Source organism: Ascaphus truei, chromosome 1 (genome assembly GCF_040206685.1).
Source record: "Ascaphus truei isolate aAscTru1 chromosome 1, aAscTru1.hap1, whole genome shotgun sequence".
NCBI lineage: Eukaryota > Metazoa > Chordata > Amphibia > Anura > Ascaphidae > Ascaphus > Ascaphus truei.
In genome coordinates this window covers 47483414-47497167 of record NC_134483.1, presented here as the reverse complement: position 1 = coordinate 47497167, position 13754 = coordinate 47483414, and the positions used below count along the sequence as shown (strand labels likewise).

General features: G+C 54.3%; 1 protein-coding gene across 1 annotated transcript in view; it reads left to right on the top strand.

Annotated features, from left to right (window-relative positions):
* The first annotated feature begins 223 nt into the window (after window positions 1-223).
* LOC142487741 (myotubularin-related protein 12-like) overlaps window positions 224-13754 on the top strand; it is a 74421-nt gene continuing 60890 nt past the window's right edge. Inside the window, exon 1 of the mRNA XM_075587554.1 lies at window positions 224-396. Within this exon, the coding sequence (XP_075443669.1) occupies window positions 316-396 (81 nt within the window). The 5' untranslated portion in view covers window positions 224-315. The remainder of the gene's footprint in view (window positions 397-13754) is intronic.

The following is a 13754-nucleotide window of genomic DNA, read 5'->3' as shown; positions in this document are numbered from 1 at the left end:
AGGAACCGCTGTGGGCCAATCAGAAGAGAGTGACAGGGTAGGGAGGGGGGGGAGAAAGTCGCTGTTGATACACAGTCTCCTCACCAATCAGGTGCGGTTTCTTAACCCCTGAAATTGAAAGTCCTGCGGTTCCCGCCCCCCGTAAGAAGGTGCTAGCCAATGGGAGCAGGCGGTGGGCGGGGCTTGTCAGGTAGCCGGAGCTGGGGATCGGGCTCGGGTCAGACGGACAGAGGGGACACTGGGAGCGGCGGGGACACTGGGAGCGGCGGGGACAAGGAGAGAGGAGGAGAGGCGACGGGGACACTGGGACACGATATGCTGGGGCTCGGAGCGGGAGCGGCGGTGGCCGCTAAATCACCCAGGCAGCCGTCCTTCGTTTCATACCTGACCCCTGAGGTGAGTGAGCGAACACGGGCGGGGTGCAGGGCGGCGGGGACGTGGGGGTCCCGTTGTGTGGGGCCTGGGGGTCCCGGTGTGTGTGGGGGTCCCGGTGTGTGTGGGGGTCCCGGTGTGTGTGGGGGTGTCCCTGTGTGTGGGGGTCCCGGTGTGTGGTGCCGGGGCCCCCCGGTGTGTGTGGGGGGTGTCCCGGTGTGCAGTGCCTGGGGGTCCCGGTGTGTGGTGCCCGGGGCCCCCCGGTGTGTGTGGGGGTGTCCCGGTGTGTAGTGCCTGGGGGTGCCGGTGTGTGGTGCCCGGGGCCCTCCGGTGTGTGTGTGGGGGTCCCGGTGTGTGGTGCCGGGGCCCCCCGGTGTGTGTGGGGGGTGTCCCGGTGTGCAGTGCCTGGGGGTCCCGGTGTGTGGTGCCCGGGGCCCCCCGGTGTGTGTGGGGGTGTCCCGGTGTGTGGTGCCTGGGGGTGCCGGTGTGTGGTGCCCGGGGCCCCCCGGTGTGTGTGGGGGTGTCCCGGTGTGTGGTGCCTGGGGGTGCCGGTGTGTGGTGCCCGGGGCCCCCCGGTGTGTGTGGGGGTCCCGGTGTGTGGTGCCCGGGGCCCCCCGGTGTGTGTGGGGGTGCCGGTGTGTGGTGCCCGGGGCCCCCCGGTGTGTGTGGGGGTGTCCCGGTGTGTGGTGCCTGGGGGTCCCGGTGTGTGGTGCCCGGGGCCCTCCGGTGTGTGTGGGGGGTGTCCCGGTGTGCAGTGCCTGGGGGTCCCGGTGTGTGGTGCCCGGGGCCCCCCTGTGTGTGTGTGGGGGTGTCCAGGTGTGCAGTGCCTGCGCTGCTCTTCTCTTGTAAAGCAGGAATATTGCCTGTGAATAGAGGTAGATGCTTTAAAAATAAACTGTAAAAGTGCAGAGATGTAATTTTTTTCCCCCACGTGAATTTGGGGAGATAATGAAATATCTTTAGGCTTTATACAGTGTATACACACGCACTGTGTGTGTGTGTATATACACAATCATTGGGGAGCCCTTAATCCAGCAGTTGATTGACAATGTCTGGAGATGATCTGTAGTGTTCACATAAATCCTTGTTGATCCACTGCTGGATATACTGCAGGCATCCCGAATTATCTTCAAGGTATTGTGGTTACAGATCCTCTCCCCGGGGTGCTGCCATTGCAAGCCCCTCTCCCCGGGGTGCTGCCATTGCAAGCCCCTCTCCCCGGGGTGCTGCCATTGCAAGCCCCTCTCCCCGGGGTGCTGCCATTGCAAGCCCCTCTCCCCGGGGTGCTGCCATTGCAAGCCCCTCTCCCCGGGGTGCTGCCATTGCAAGCCCCTCTCCCCGGGGTGCTGCCATCGCAAGCCCCTCTCCCCGGGGTGCTGCCATCGCAAGCCCCTCTCCCCGGGGTGCTGCCATCGCAAGCCCCTCTCCCCGGGGTGCTGCCATTGCAAGCCCCTCTCCCCGGGGGTGGGGGCTGCCGTTGCAAGCCCCTCTCCCCTGGGGGGCTGCCGTTGCAAGCCCCTCTCCCCGGGGGGGGGGGGGGGGCTGCCGTTGCAAGCGCCTCTCCCCGGGGGGGCTGCCGTTGCAAGCGCCTCTCCCCGGGGGGGCTGCCGTTGCAAGCGCCTCTCCCCGGGGGGGCTGCCGTTGCAAGCCCCTCTCCCCGGGGGGGGGGCTGCCGTTGCAAGCCCCTCTCCCCGGGGGGGGGGCTGCCGTTGCAAGCCCCTCTCCCCGGGGGGGGGGGGGCTGCCGTGGCAAGCCCCTCTCCCCGGGGGGGGGGCTGCCGTTGCAAGCCCCTCTCCCCGAGGGGGGGGGGCTGCCGTTGCAAGCCCCTCTCCCCGGGGGGGGGGGCTGCCGTTGCAAGCCCCTCTCCCCGGGGGGGGGGCTGCCGTTGCAAGCCCCTCTCCCCGGGGGGGGGGGGCTGCCGTTGCAAGCCCCTCTCCCCGGGGGGGGGGGGCTGCCGTTGCAAGCCCCTCTCCCCGGGGGGGGGGGGGCTGCCGTTGCAAGCCCCTCTCCCCGGGGGGGGGGGGGGGCTGCCGTTGCAAGCCCCTCTCCCCGGGGGGGGGGGGCTGCCGTTGCAAGCCCCTCTCCCCGGGGGGGGGGCTGCCGTTGCAAGCCCCTCTCCCCGGGGGGGGGGGGGCTGCCGTTGCAAGCCCCTCTCCCCGGGGGGGGGGGGGCTGCCGTTGCAAGCCCCTCTCCCCGGGGGGGGGGGGGGCTGCCGTTGCAAGCCCCTCTCCCCGGGGGGGGGGGGCTGCCGTTGCAAGCCCCTCTCCCCGGGGGGGGGGGGCCTGCCGTTGCAAGCCCCTCTCCCCGGGGGGGGGGGGGGCTGCCGTTGCAAGCCCCTCTCCCCGGGGGGGGGGGGCTGCCGTTGCAAGCCCCTCTCCCCGGGGGGGGGGGGGCTGCCGTGGCAAGCCCCTCTCCCCGGGGGGGGGGCTGCCGTTGCAAGCCCCTCTCCCCGAGGGGGGGGGCTGCCGTTGCAAGCCCCTCTCCCCGGGGGGGGGGGGCTGCCGTTGCAAGCCCCTCTCCCCGGGGGGGGGGGGCTGCCGTTGCAAGCCCCTCTCCCCGGGGGGGGGGCTGCCGTTGCAAGCCCCTCTCCCCGGGGGGGGGGGGCTGCCGTTGCAAGCCCCTCTCCCCGGGGGGGGGGGGGGGCTGCCGTTGCAAGCCCCTCTCCCCGGGGGGGGGGGGGGCTGCCGTTGCAAGCCCCTCTCCCCGGGGGGGGGGGGGCTGCCGTTGCAAGCCCCTCTCCCCGGGGGGGGGGGCTGCCGTTGCAAGCCCCTCTCCCCGGGGGGGGGGGGGGCTGCCGTTGCAAGCCCCTCTCCCCGGGGGGGGGGGGGGCTGCCGTTGCAAGCCCCTCTCCCCGGGGGGGGGGGGGGCTGCCGTTGCAAGCCCCTCTCCCCGGGGGGGGGGGGGGCTGCCGTTGCAAGCCCCTCTCCCCGGGGGGGGGGGGCTGCCGTTGCAAGCCCCTCTCCCCGGGGGGGGGGGGCTGCCGTTGCAAGCCCCTCTCCCCGGGGGGGTTGCCGTTGCAAGCCCCTCTCCCCGGGGGGGCTGCCGTTGCAAGCCCCTCTCCCCGGGGGGGCTGCCGTTGCAAGCCCATCTCCCCGGGGGGGCTGCCGTTGCAAGCCCATCTCCCCGGGGGGGCTGCCGTTGCAAGTCCATCTCCCGGGGGGGGCTGCCGTTGCAAGCCCCTCTCCCCGGGTGTGCTCCAACGGATTTTCTGATTTCATCATCCCATTTAACTTTTAGTGGTCGTGTTCTTTTGATTTTCATTGAAATCCGGTCGTTTACCATCTTTGTCCAACGACGGTCTGTTCTTCTTGCGATATGTCCCACCCACTGCCATTTTAACTTTGCCCTTGTGATAGTCACAGACTTATGTTTGGTTTCAAACCCATTCATTCTTTTTCATGTCTTCGGGTAATCTCCATACTACTTTCTGTTGTCCGAAGCTTCTGAATTGCCTACACATTTAAAGTCTCAAGTTTCACATACATACGTGAGCACATGCAGAATGCATGGCTCGAAAACTTTCTACATGCACCCTGTGTAGGCTGACCATATTGGTGGTTTATGTGACTCCCATGTACTGTATGTCGAACATGCTTATGAAATAGTGGTACTGTACGTGACTCAAACTCTCCCCAAAAACTCCAAAACTTGATGTAATATTGTACAAAACCTATTTATAACCATATTTTGGAAAGACATACAATATTTATGATGTGACAAAGGGAGATTTTTTTCCCTAAAAAGTACATTGTTCCCCAACCTGTTTTGTAATGTGCTATACATTATTTATGTCATAGGTTAGGTTGAAGAAAATACATCTGACCAAGTTCAACCTTTGCTGAATTCTAATTGGGCGATATACTTAACCTTTAGTTATAAATAAAGCAATAAATAAATTGTGGTACTTGATCTTTAACCCCCTGGTACGATCACATTGTGACCACTGCTCATGTTCATTATGTATATATTTAGTGCTAAGGGTCGCAGACATGGCAATGCATTGAAGTGGTTGAGGATCTCATCCTCCAGCTAAAGGTACAACCTATGGGGGCAAGTTACAACCATGTACTCTTCTAACACGCACTGCAAAAGGTGGGGGCAGTTAGTAAGACCGGTCTTAAGTCCCAATGCGATGCTGCTTTTCTTCTTGTCATGTATCATGTTGGTGAAATGGAAGCTCTATCCCCAGAGCTTTTTAGTGTGGGAAACATAAGCCCAGCCAGAAGAGAGGGATGTGACAGCAGCTCTCCAATATGGGGAAGCTGAATATTAAAAAAAAAAAAATATATACACACACACACACACACACACACACACACACACACACACACACACACACACACACACACACACACACATCCCCTCCAGTTTTTTAAAATATATATATTTTAGATATAGATATATAGATCCCCTCCAGTTTTTTAAAATATATATATTTTAGATATAGATCCCCTCCAGTTTTTTTCTTTCTTTTTTTCTTTCTGTGACAATTGCATGCTGGTGAGGAGTTTTTCTGCAGGGATTTCAAGCCACGACTGCTGTCTTCTGTTTTACTGCAACTAAGGGAAATTTGTGTACATTTTTCCCAATTGTGGATTTCAGACATAATGTTGAGCAGGTAGTATGTGGGAATGTTGTGGCTTCACATCTACACATAAATGTGTGTATTCTGGTCTGATATATCAACTCTATAAATTGAAGTAAACATGTACAGAGTCTGTATGTATGTATGTGTGTGTGCGTACACAGTTATGTTGTGTGTGTGTGTGTGACTGTACATGATATATGGTACAAAATACATATGTACTTCACTAACCAAATATGCAACAAGTAAACAAATTGCGTTTCCTAGGCCTAGCAGAAAAGTATTTAAAATGAATGACCTCACACGTGCTCATAGCTATTTTGTAACGTTGGGTCCTACTGGGCAGATAAATGATAGATGTGCGTCCATGTACATTATCTGCCCCCCTCACCCACCGCCTTTTCTGTTGGCTTACCAAATTCTCTCACGGCTGGGGTCGGGGGGAAGGAGTGGGATGTCACGGCTGGGGTCGGGGGGAAGGAGTGGGATGTCACGGCTGGGGTCGGGGTGAAGGAGTGGGATGTCACGGCTGGGGTCGGGGTGAAGGAGTGGGATGTCACGGCTGGGGTCGGGGGGAAGGAGCGGGATGTCACGGCTGGGGTCGGGGGGAAGGAGTGGGACGTCACGGCTGGGGTCGGGGGGAAGGAGTGGGACGTCACGGCTGGGGTCGGGGGGAAGGAGTGGGACGTCACGGCTGGGGTCGGGGGGAAGGAGTGGGATGTCACGGCTGGGGTCGGGGGGAAGGAGTGGGATGTCACGGCTGGGGTCGGGGGGAAGGAGTGGGATGTCACGGCTGGGGTCGGGGTGAAGGAATAGGATGTCACGGCTGGTGTTGGGGGGGGAGGAGTGGGATGTCACGGCTGGGGTCGGGGGGAAGGAGTGGGATGTCACGGCTGGGGTCGGGGGGAAGGAGTGGGATGTCACGGCTGGGGTCGGGGTGAAGGAGTGGGATGTCACGGCTGGGGTCGGGGGGAAGGAGTGGGATGTCACGGCTGGGGTCGGGGGAAGGAGTGGGATGTCACGGCTGGGGTCGGGGGGAAGGAGTGGGATGTCACGGCTGGGGTCGGGGGGAAGGAGTGGGATGTCACGGCTGGGGTCGGGGTGAAGGAGTGGGATGTCACGGCTGGGGTCGGGGGGAAGGAGTGGGATGTCACGGCTGGGGTCGGGGTGAAGGAGTGGGATGTCACGGCTGGGGTCGGGGGGAAGGAGCGGGATGTCACGGCTGGGGTCGGGGGGAAGGAGCGGGATGTCACGGCTGGGGTCGGGGGGAAGGAGCGGGATGTCACGGCTGGGGTCGGGGGGAAGGAGCGGGATGTCACGGCTGGGGTCGGGGGGAAGGAGCGGGATGTCACGGCTGGGGTCGGGGGGAAGGAGCGGGATGTCACGGCTGGGGTTGGGGGGAAGGAGCGGGATGTCACGGCTGGGGTCGGGGGGAAGGAGCGGGATGTCACGGCTGGGGTCGGGGGGAAGGAGTGGGATGTCACGGCTGGGGTCGGGGGGAAGGAGTGGGATGTCACGGCTGGGGTCGGGGGGAAGGAGTGGGATGTCACGGCTGGGGTCGGGGGGAAGGAGTGGGATGTCACGGCTGGGGTCGGGGGGAAGGAGCGGGATGTCACGGCTGGGGTCGGGGGGAAGGAGCGGGATGTCACGGCTGGGGTCGGGGGGAAGGAGTGGGATGTCACGTCTGGGGTCGGGGGGAAGGAGCGGGATGTCACGGCTGGGGTCGGGGGGAAGGAGCGGGATGTCACGGCTGGGGTCGGGGGGAAGGAGCGGGATGTCACGGCTGGGGTCGGGGGGAAGGAGCGGGATGTCACGGCTGGGGTCGGGGGGAAGGAGCGGGATGTCACGGCTGGGGTCGGGGGGAAGGAGCGGGATGTCACGGCTGGGGTCGGGGGGAAGGAGCGGGATGTCACGGCTGGGGTCGGGGGGAAGGAGCGGGATGTCACGGCTGGGGTCGGGGGGAAGGAGCGGGATGTCACGGCTGGGGTCGGGGGGAAGGAGCGGGATGTCACGGCTGGGGTCGGGGGGAAGGAGCGGGATGTCACGGCTGGGGTCGGGGGGAAGGAGCGGGATGTCACGGCTGGGGTCGGGGGGAAGGAGCGGGATGTCACGGTTGGGGTCGGGGGGAAGGAGCGGGATGTCACGGCTGGGGTCGGGGGGAAGGAGCGGGATGTCACGGCTGGGGTCGGGGGGAAGGAGCGGGATGTCACGGCTGGGGTCGGGGGGAAGGAGCGGGATGTCACGGCTGGGGTCGGGGGGAAGGAGCGGGATGTCACGGCTGGGGTCGGGGGGAAGGAGCGGGATGTCACGGCTGGGGTCGGGGGGAAGGAGCGGGATGTCACGGCTGGGGTCGGGGGGAAGGAGCGGGATGTCACGGCTGGGGTCGGGGGGAAGGAGCGGGATGTCACGGCTGGGGTCGGGGGGAAGGAGCGGGATGTCACGGCTGGGGTCGGGGGGAAGGAGCGGGATGTCACGGCTGGGGTCGGGGGGAAGGAGCGGGATGTCACGGCTGGGGTCGGGGGGAAGGAGCGGGATGTCACGGCTGGGGTTGGGGGGAAGGAGCGGGATGTCACGGCTGGGGTCGGGGGGAAGGAGTGGGATGTCACGGCTGGGGTCGGGGGGAAGGAGTGGGATGTCACGGCTGGGGTCGGGGGGAAGGAGTGGGATGTCACGGCTGGGGTCGGGGGGAAGGAGTGGGATGTCACGGCTGGGGTCGGGGGGAAGGAGTGGGATGTCACGGCTGGGGTCGGGGGGAAGGAGTGGGATGTCACGGCTGGGGTCGGGGGGAAGGAGTGCCATTGATCCATCCCTACACTAAATTCTTTGTTTTTCGTTCCCATTGAATACGCCTTTTAAAATGATTTAAATGGGTTGCTGCCTTCTGCAATGGGGCTCAAGAACGAATGCTTTTTAATAGCTTGTTGACGTATCAATGTATTGGTGCGTGCACGTCTGTATGGATGTGTTATGTGTCCCGTATATATTATATTCCTTAGGTCATGTCTGCTCTCAAGAATTTCTCAACTACTTAAAAAAAATGTGTGCACCTTAGGCTGTGTGTTATCTCTTGGTAACATGTTTCTTGATTAAAACAAGCTCCCTGGGGAGCTGTTCTGTGATGGTAACCTGACTGAACGATGAATTCTTCACCATTAAGTGGTATGTTCTGATTCCGATGCAAAACTGATGCTAACCAGAAAAAGAACAAAGGTTTGAATTAGTTGAAATGAGATGTCAAGTGTTTAGATATGGAAGAAAGTGACCGTATAGGTGTGGCCTAGATATGAAATGTATGTCACTGAGCACGTGAAAATAAAAGCTTCCTGAGGAACTGGGATGTTTCTGACACTACAAACACTTTGCCTCCAGTTCAATCTGCCGTAATATCCGTAACCTTTTATTAGCAGAGTACTAACTTTTTCTTAGGTTTACAGAGCTTAATAATAACTTAATTTCATATAGCGCTTTTCTCCAAATGGGACCCCAAGTGCATTACAATTTAATAATGTGTGGCACGCAGCACATAGGAATTTTTACAGACCCTGTCCCGTGGAGCTTACAATCTATGTTTTTGGTGTCTGAGGCACAGGGAGGTAAAGTGACTTGCCCAAAGTCACAAGGAGCTGACACCGGGAATTGAACCAGGTTCGCCTGCTTCAAGCTCAGTCATTGTTTACAGTCAGTGTCTTTACTCACTGAGCGGCTCTTTCATGTGCATATCAAAGGTGTAAATCAGAGATACAGGGTATTTGTCACTGTACATTTGTACCTTTTTGTTGAAGACTAATTTGTGGACCAACACTGCCGGGGAGGAGAGAATAAGGTCGCGCTCATGGTGGCGTCGTTGCTGTGCGCGCACTTCCAGGACTCTTACCTGATTTCCTATTGTAGTTCCTCAAGTGCCCGCGGCGCTGTAGCGCGTTGACGCTGCTACATTTTGGCCCGACAAGTAAATTTGTGATTTCGGGCTGCAGTCGCGTGACGTCAGTCACGTGAGCTGGTTCAGCCAATAAGGGCGAACCAGCTTCGTGACGCGTCCGTGACTTGTTAGCCACGCCCCCAAATCGCCTCCCCAATCTCATGCAGCCTAGTGCACACATCGCTGGGGCTGCAGGAGTGCGCGTGGTGGCACCCGCGCAACCACCATGGGCGCGGCCATACTCTCGCTTCTCCTAAAGAGACCGTTCTAAAAGCAGACAATAAGTTTTGTTAAACAAGTTATCAATGTAGTTCACTTTATTTGGAACGGTTTAATTGCCTTCAATTCATATAGGTTGCTGGGATGGATTGCAGCTTCAACTTGTAAAATATTAATATCTTGCCCACTGACCAAGACAAAAATAAATAAAAGTTTAGTGTTAAAATCCTGATTTTCTTAAACCCTTGATTCGTCCCTTCAGGAAAACCATTTTAACCTTTTATTCTGCTCTGGGGGAGCTTTATTTTACCCTTCCGGACAATTATTTCAAACGCTTTATATCGAACATGGAAAAATGAAAATCGGTGTTTTAAAAAGTGCAAGAGATCGCTTAAATTAAAGCAAAATGTGAAAATAATGGCAGTTGGTGCAGACTGCTGTTTTAAAGTAATTTTCACCTTTTTCATGTGAATTGTGAAAATGTGTCTTAATTTTAAGTCTGATGTAAGTTTGAGTGTTTGTTTTTCTGATATTTATAAATGTATCGTGTTTAGCCTGGCAACGACAGGGAAAGACCTGTTTATCCAGTTGTGGAGCACAGGTGTGGTTCTGGAGGAGGGCGGATACAATCCAACATGACATATTTGGGAAGGAAGATGCTCACTTCAGTTTGGATAAGCTGAGGGACTCACGCGTGATGAAAAGCAACTCAGAGCTTGTGAGTTTTACAGGACACAACTCTACACTGTTTGATGGAAAGAGTGCATATAAACACATTGTTAATTTAACACTATGGTCGTATTTTTGGTCCATCTATATCCTACTAAACGGTATTAAAGAGTTCTCTCTGCAATCAATATGCCTCAGACACCAGCAACATAGATTGTAAGCTCATCTGAGCAGGGACTGTCTGCAAAATGTCTCTAAAGCGCTATGTAAAACTAGCGGTGCTATACAAGACCAAACAATTTTAATTATTATATATATATCGGGGATCCGTATGAAAGGATTTCCACCTTGTGTGATTTTACACATGAGAAAGAAAAAGCACTGGTAATACTCGCAGGGATGGCAGGCAAACAGAATGAGGAAGGGCCTGGTTCATGGTCCAGGATTGGATTCGGTGTAAGGCATATAGAATCCCTGTTTAATAAAGTAAACTATAAAGAGTCGGTATCTGATAATTGTATTTGTTATGACAGGAATCCTAATGGGGGTTCACTTTAGTCACTGGAAAAAAAGCTGTAGAAGTGTTTTTCACAGGGGAGTTTCAGATGTGAAATGAGAGAGAACAGGTTAGTAATTACATTGTGATAGTGGGACATAGACCTTTCCATTGACTTCTAACTCGGCCTTAGATGGGAGTTTGTGTGATAGTGCCCTGATCGGTACTACTACATTTTAATGACTATCTTCCAATATGTACACACTTTTTTTCCCTCTTAAGCTATAGAGCGAGCGACATGTTGGTTTAGGATGTTTTGGATATGCAATCAAATAGAAGCATTCATATGACAAATGCATTGATGAATAGTTTGAATGTTTGCCTCTTTTTTTTTTTGACACGTGTTGAATAGCTTTTAGGCATAAAGACTGAAATCAAAGCAACACATTTCAGTGTACACACACCTCTCGTTAGGGGCTAGTTAAGGGGTTGTATCTAGGTTAGGTGAGTTTATGGCAATGTCTGAATAGTGGCCATACTAAAGGCCCCGCAAAGTTTATTTTACATAATTTTTCTTTATCATTCTACACTGGATATGTATTGGACAGTTAAGAAAGAAAAGTGCGGGTAGTGTTTGAAGAAAATTGATATTGAAATGTGTAGGCAAAATGGGGGCTTTAGTCCATGTTATTTCTGTAGAAAGAAACTGTCAACAAGCCAAAAGACACTGCACCACTTGTATGAGACAGTGAAGAGTGTGAAAAAACGAATAATTTGTAGCAAAAAAAAACTGGGAGAAAATTACATTGACATGTTTCGCTCCATAGAGCTTTATCAAAATGTATATACATCTACGTGTATCTACATCTCCAACATTTTGCACACTAGATTGCACTGGGCAAGTGAAGAAAGACTCCTGTTTCAAGAGGATTACACCAGGAGAGGACATTCATTCATCTGTGAGTACTTTTCCAAGCTTTGGATTGTCTTGATACTAGGAGGTTACCCTTGGGTATTGGGGCATGCAATGTCTTTTGCCTATTACACTCTGCAATGAGTGGGATCCTCCACAAGATTAATGCTCTAGAATGGACTTATCATAGATTTGCCTAGTGTGTATCTTTGCATATATCTCTAATTCTGAGTGAACATATTGGAAGAATTCTCTATCCTTAAGTGCTTTTCTCATTTAATTAGTGCATCCCAAACCTTGAGACCCATTTTCTCCCTCCTGGGAGTTTCTATTGCATGTTATTTCTGTGACTGAAAGGGATTGCTTAGTGGTCAATAGTATTGGCGTACTAATATAATAGGCTGTTACAACATTCCTTTGTAAACTGGATTGTCACTGACCAGTGATTTAAAACAGCCATCCATTAACATTATTGGAACTGTTGGCTTCTACTTGTTAAAATATTGAAGGTTGAAAAATGTCTTGCCGAGTGGTGAGCAATCCGCCCCCTTCCTGGGAAAGGCACATATAGCTCCTCTTTTCGTTGCAGATGGTAATAAATAGTCACTATTCCAACCATATATAAAAGTATATGCACATAATCTTAAAACTGCCCGTGAAATGATTGGCGTTCTAGCTGTGTTAGATGTTGCCCGGCAGCCTGTACAAATTGCTGCCTAGCAGGGAAACCTCATCAGTATTTATTTATAAAATGTTTTACCAGGAAGTAATACATTGAGCGTTACCTCTCGTTTTCAAGTATGTCCTGGGCACAGAGTTATGATGACAAATAGTACATTGTTACAAATACCGTTACATAAGTGAACAGGGTATACATTATATACAAGACATTGCATGCACAGTCAGAGAAGATGTATATTATAGGCGTATGTAACAGTTACAGACCAGATTAAAATGTGAGACAGCTTTAGTTTTGAAAGAACTTAAACTGGTGGTGGCTGTGGGAGTCTCAGGTAGATTGTTCCAGTTTTGGGGTGCACGGTATGAGGAGGCCGGATACTTTTCTGAACCTTGAGACCATGAACGGTCTTTTGGAGTCAGATCTCAGATGCTGCATGTGGTAGGGTTGAGGAGCTTGATCAGATAGATGGGTAGCTTGCCCAGAAAGGCAAGACAGGAAAGATGAACTTTGCACCTAGACTCTAGTGATGACCAATCTAGTTCTTTGAGCCTTTCGCAGTGATGTGTGTTGTAGTTGCATTGGAGAACAAAACGGTATATTGAATTGTAGAGGGTATCAAGTTTGCTAAGGTGGGTTTGGGGTGCCGAGCCATATACTATGTCCCCATAGTCGATAATTGGCATTAGCATCTGCTGTGCGATACGCTTTCTGACCAGCAGGCTTAGGGAGGATTTGTTCCTGTAAAGTACTCCTAGTTTGGCATAGGTTTTGGATGTCAGGGTTTCAATGTGCATCCTAAATGTTAAATGGGAGTCAAACCATATGCCCAAGTATTTAAAACTAGTAACAGGAGTTAGGGTGGTTTAGCGTTGGTTCTGATCTGGAGCTCAGTCACTAGAAGCTTTAAAAATTTAGACTTGGTCCCAAATACCATTGTTAGTCTTGTCAGTGTTTAAAACAGTTTGTTTTGGGAAATCCAATTTTCAAGTGTCAAAAAGTCTATGGCTGTGTGCATATAAGATTTTCATCCACATGTCTATTGAGGCTCCCGTATAAGCTGTAGGAAGATCAGTGATGAACACTGAGAAGAGTAGGGTCCCCAGAACTGAGCCTTGCGGGACGCCAGAGGTGATACCCAAAAATTTGATATTCAAACATACCAAGATCACTAATAAAGGCCGGGTGGGGAATTTCTTTTGAAACAGGGGTATTTGTAACATTTGGTATTCTAAGATTCCTGTTCTGAATGGTCAGCTAATTGTCATTTCATTTGAGAAATTCCATACTAACCCTTTTAGTGCCAGGCTGCGGTATAATGAATGTCTGTAACGCATTTAATTAAATCTGCATAACAGTTCCCTTAACCCCTTTAATGCTAGTAGGATAAAACTGTCAACTGTCCTGCCTTCCTCTTGCCTGTCCCCACTACAATCTATCCTAAACACTGCTGCTAGAACCACTTTACTCTCTCTCTCCTAAGTCTCTCCTGCTGAAATCCCTCTCCTGGTTTCCTATCAAATCCCATATTACTCACAAAATCCTCCTCTCGACTATACAGTACACCAGGCCTGCACCGCATGCGGCCCGCCTGGCCTCTCTGTGTGGCCGCCTGGCCTCTCTGTGTGGCCCGCGATGACCGGGCGCCAGTTTAATAAATAAATAAAAAAAGTTTTTAAAAAAAATGGCGGCGATTCCCCGTGGACCCGGCGCGCATGGGCAGGACCCGCTCCCCCCTCCCCCCCCCACCCCGCTTGCAACGTGGAACGGAGGGGGAAGTTACAGCCAGCTGAGCTCTTCTGCGGCCGCTCTCCCCCCCCCCTCCTGCTCCCAATGTGGATATGTGCAGGGGGGTGATGTGAGGTGCAGCCAGGGGGTGAGGTGAGGTGCGGGGGAGGGTCA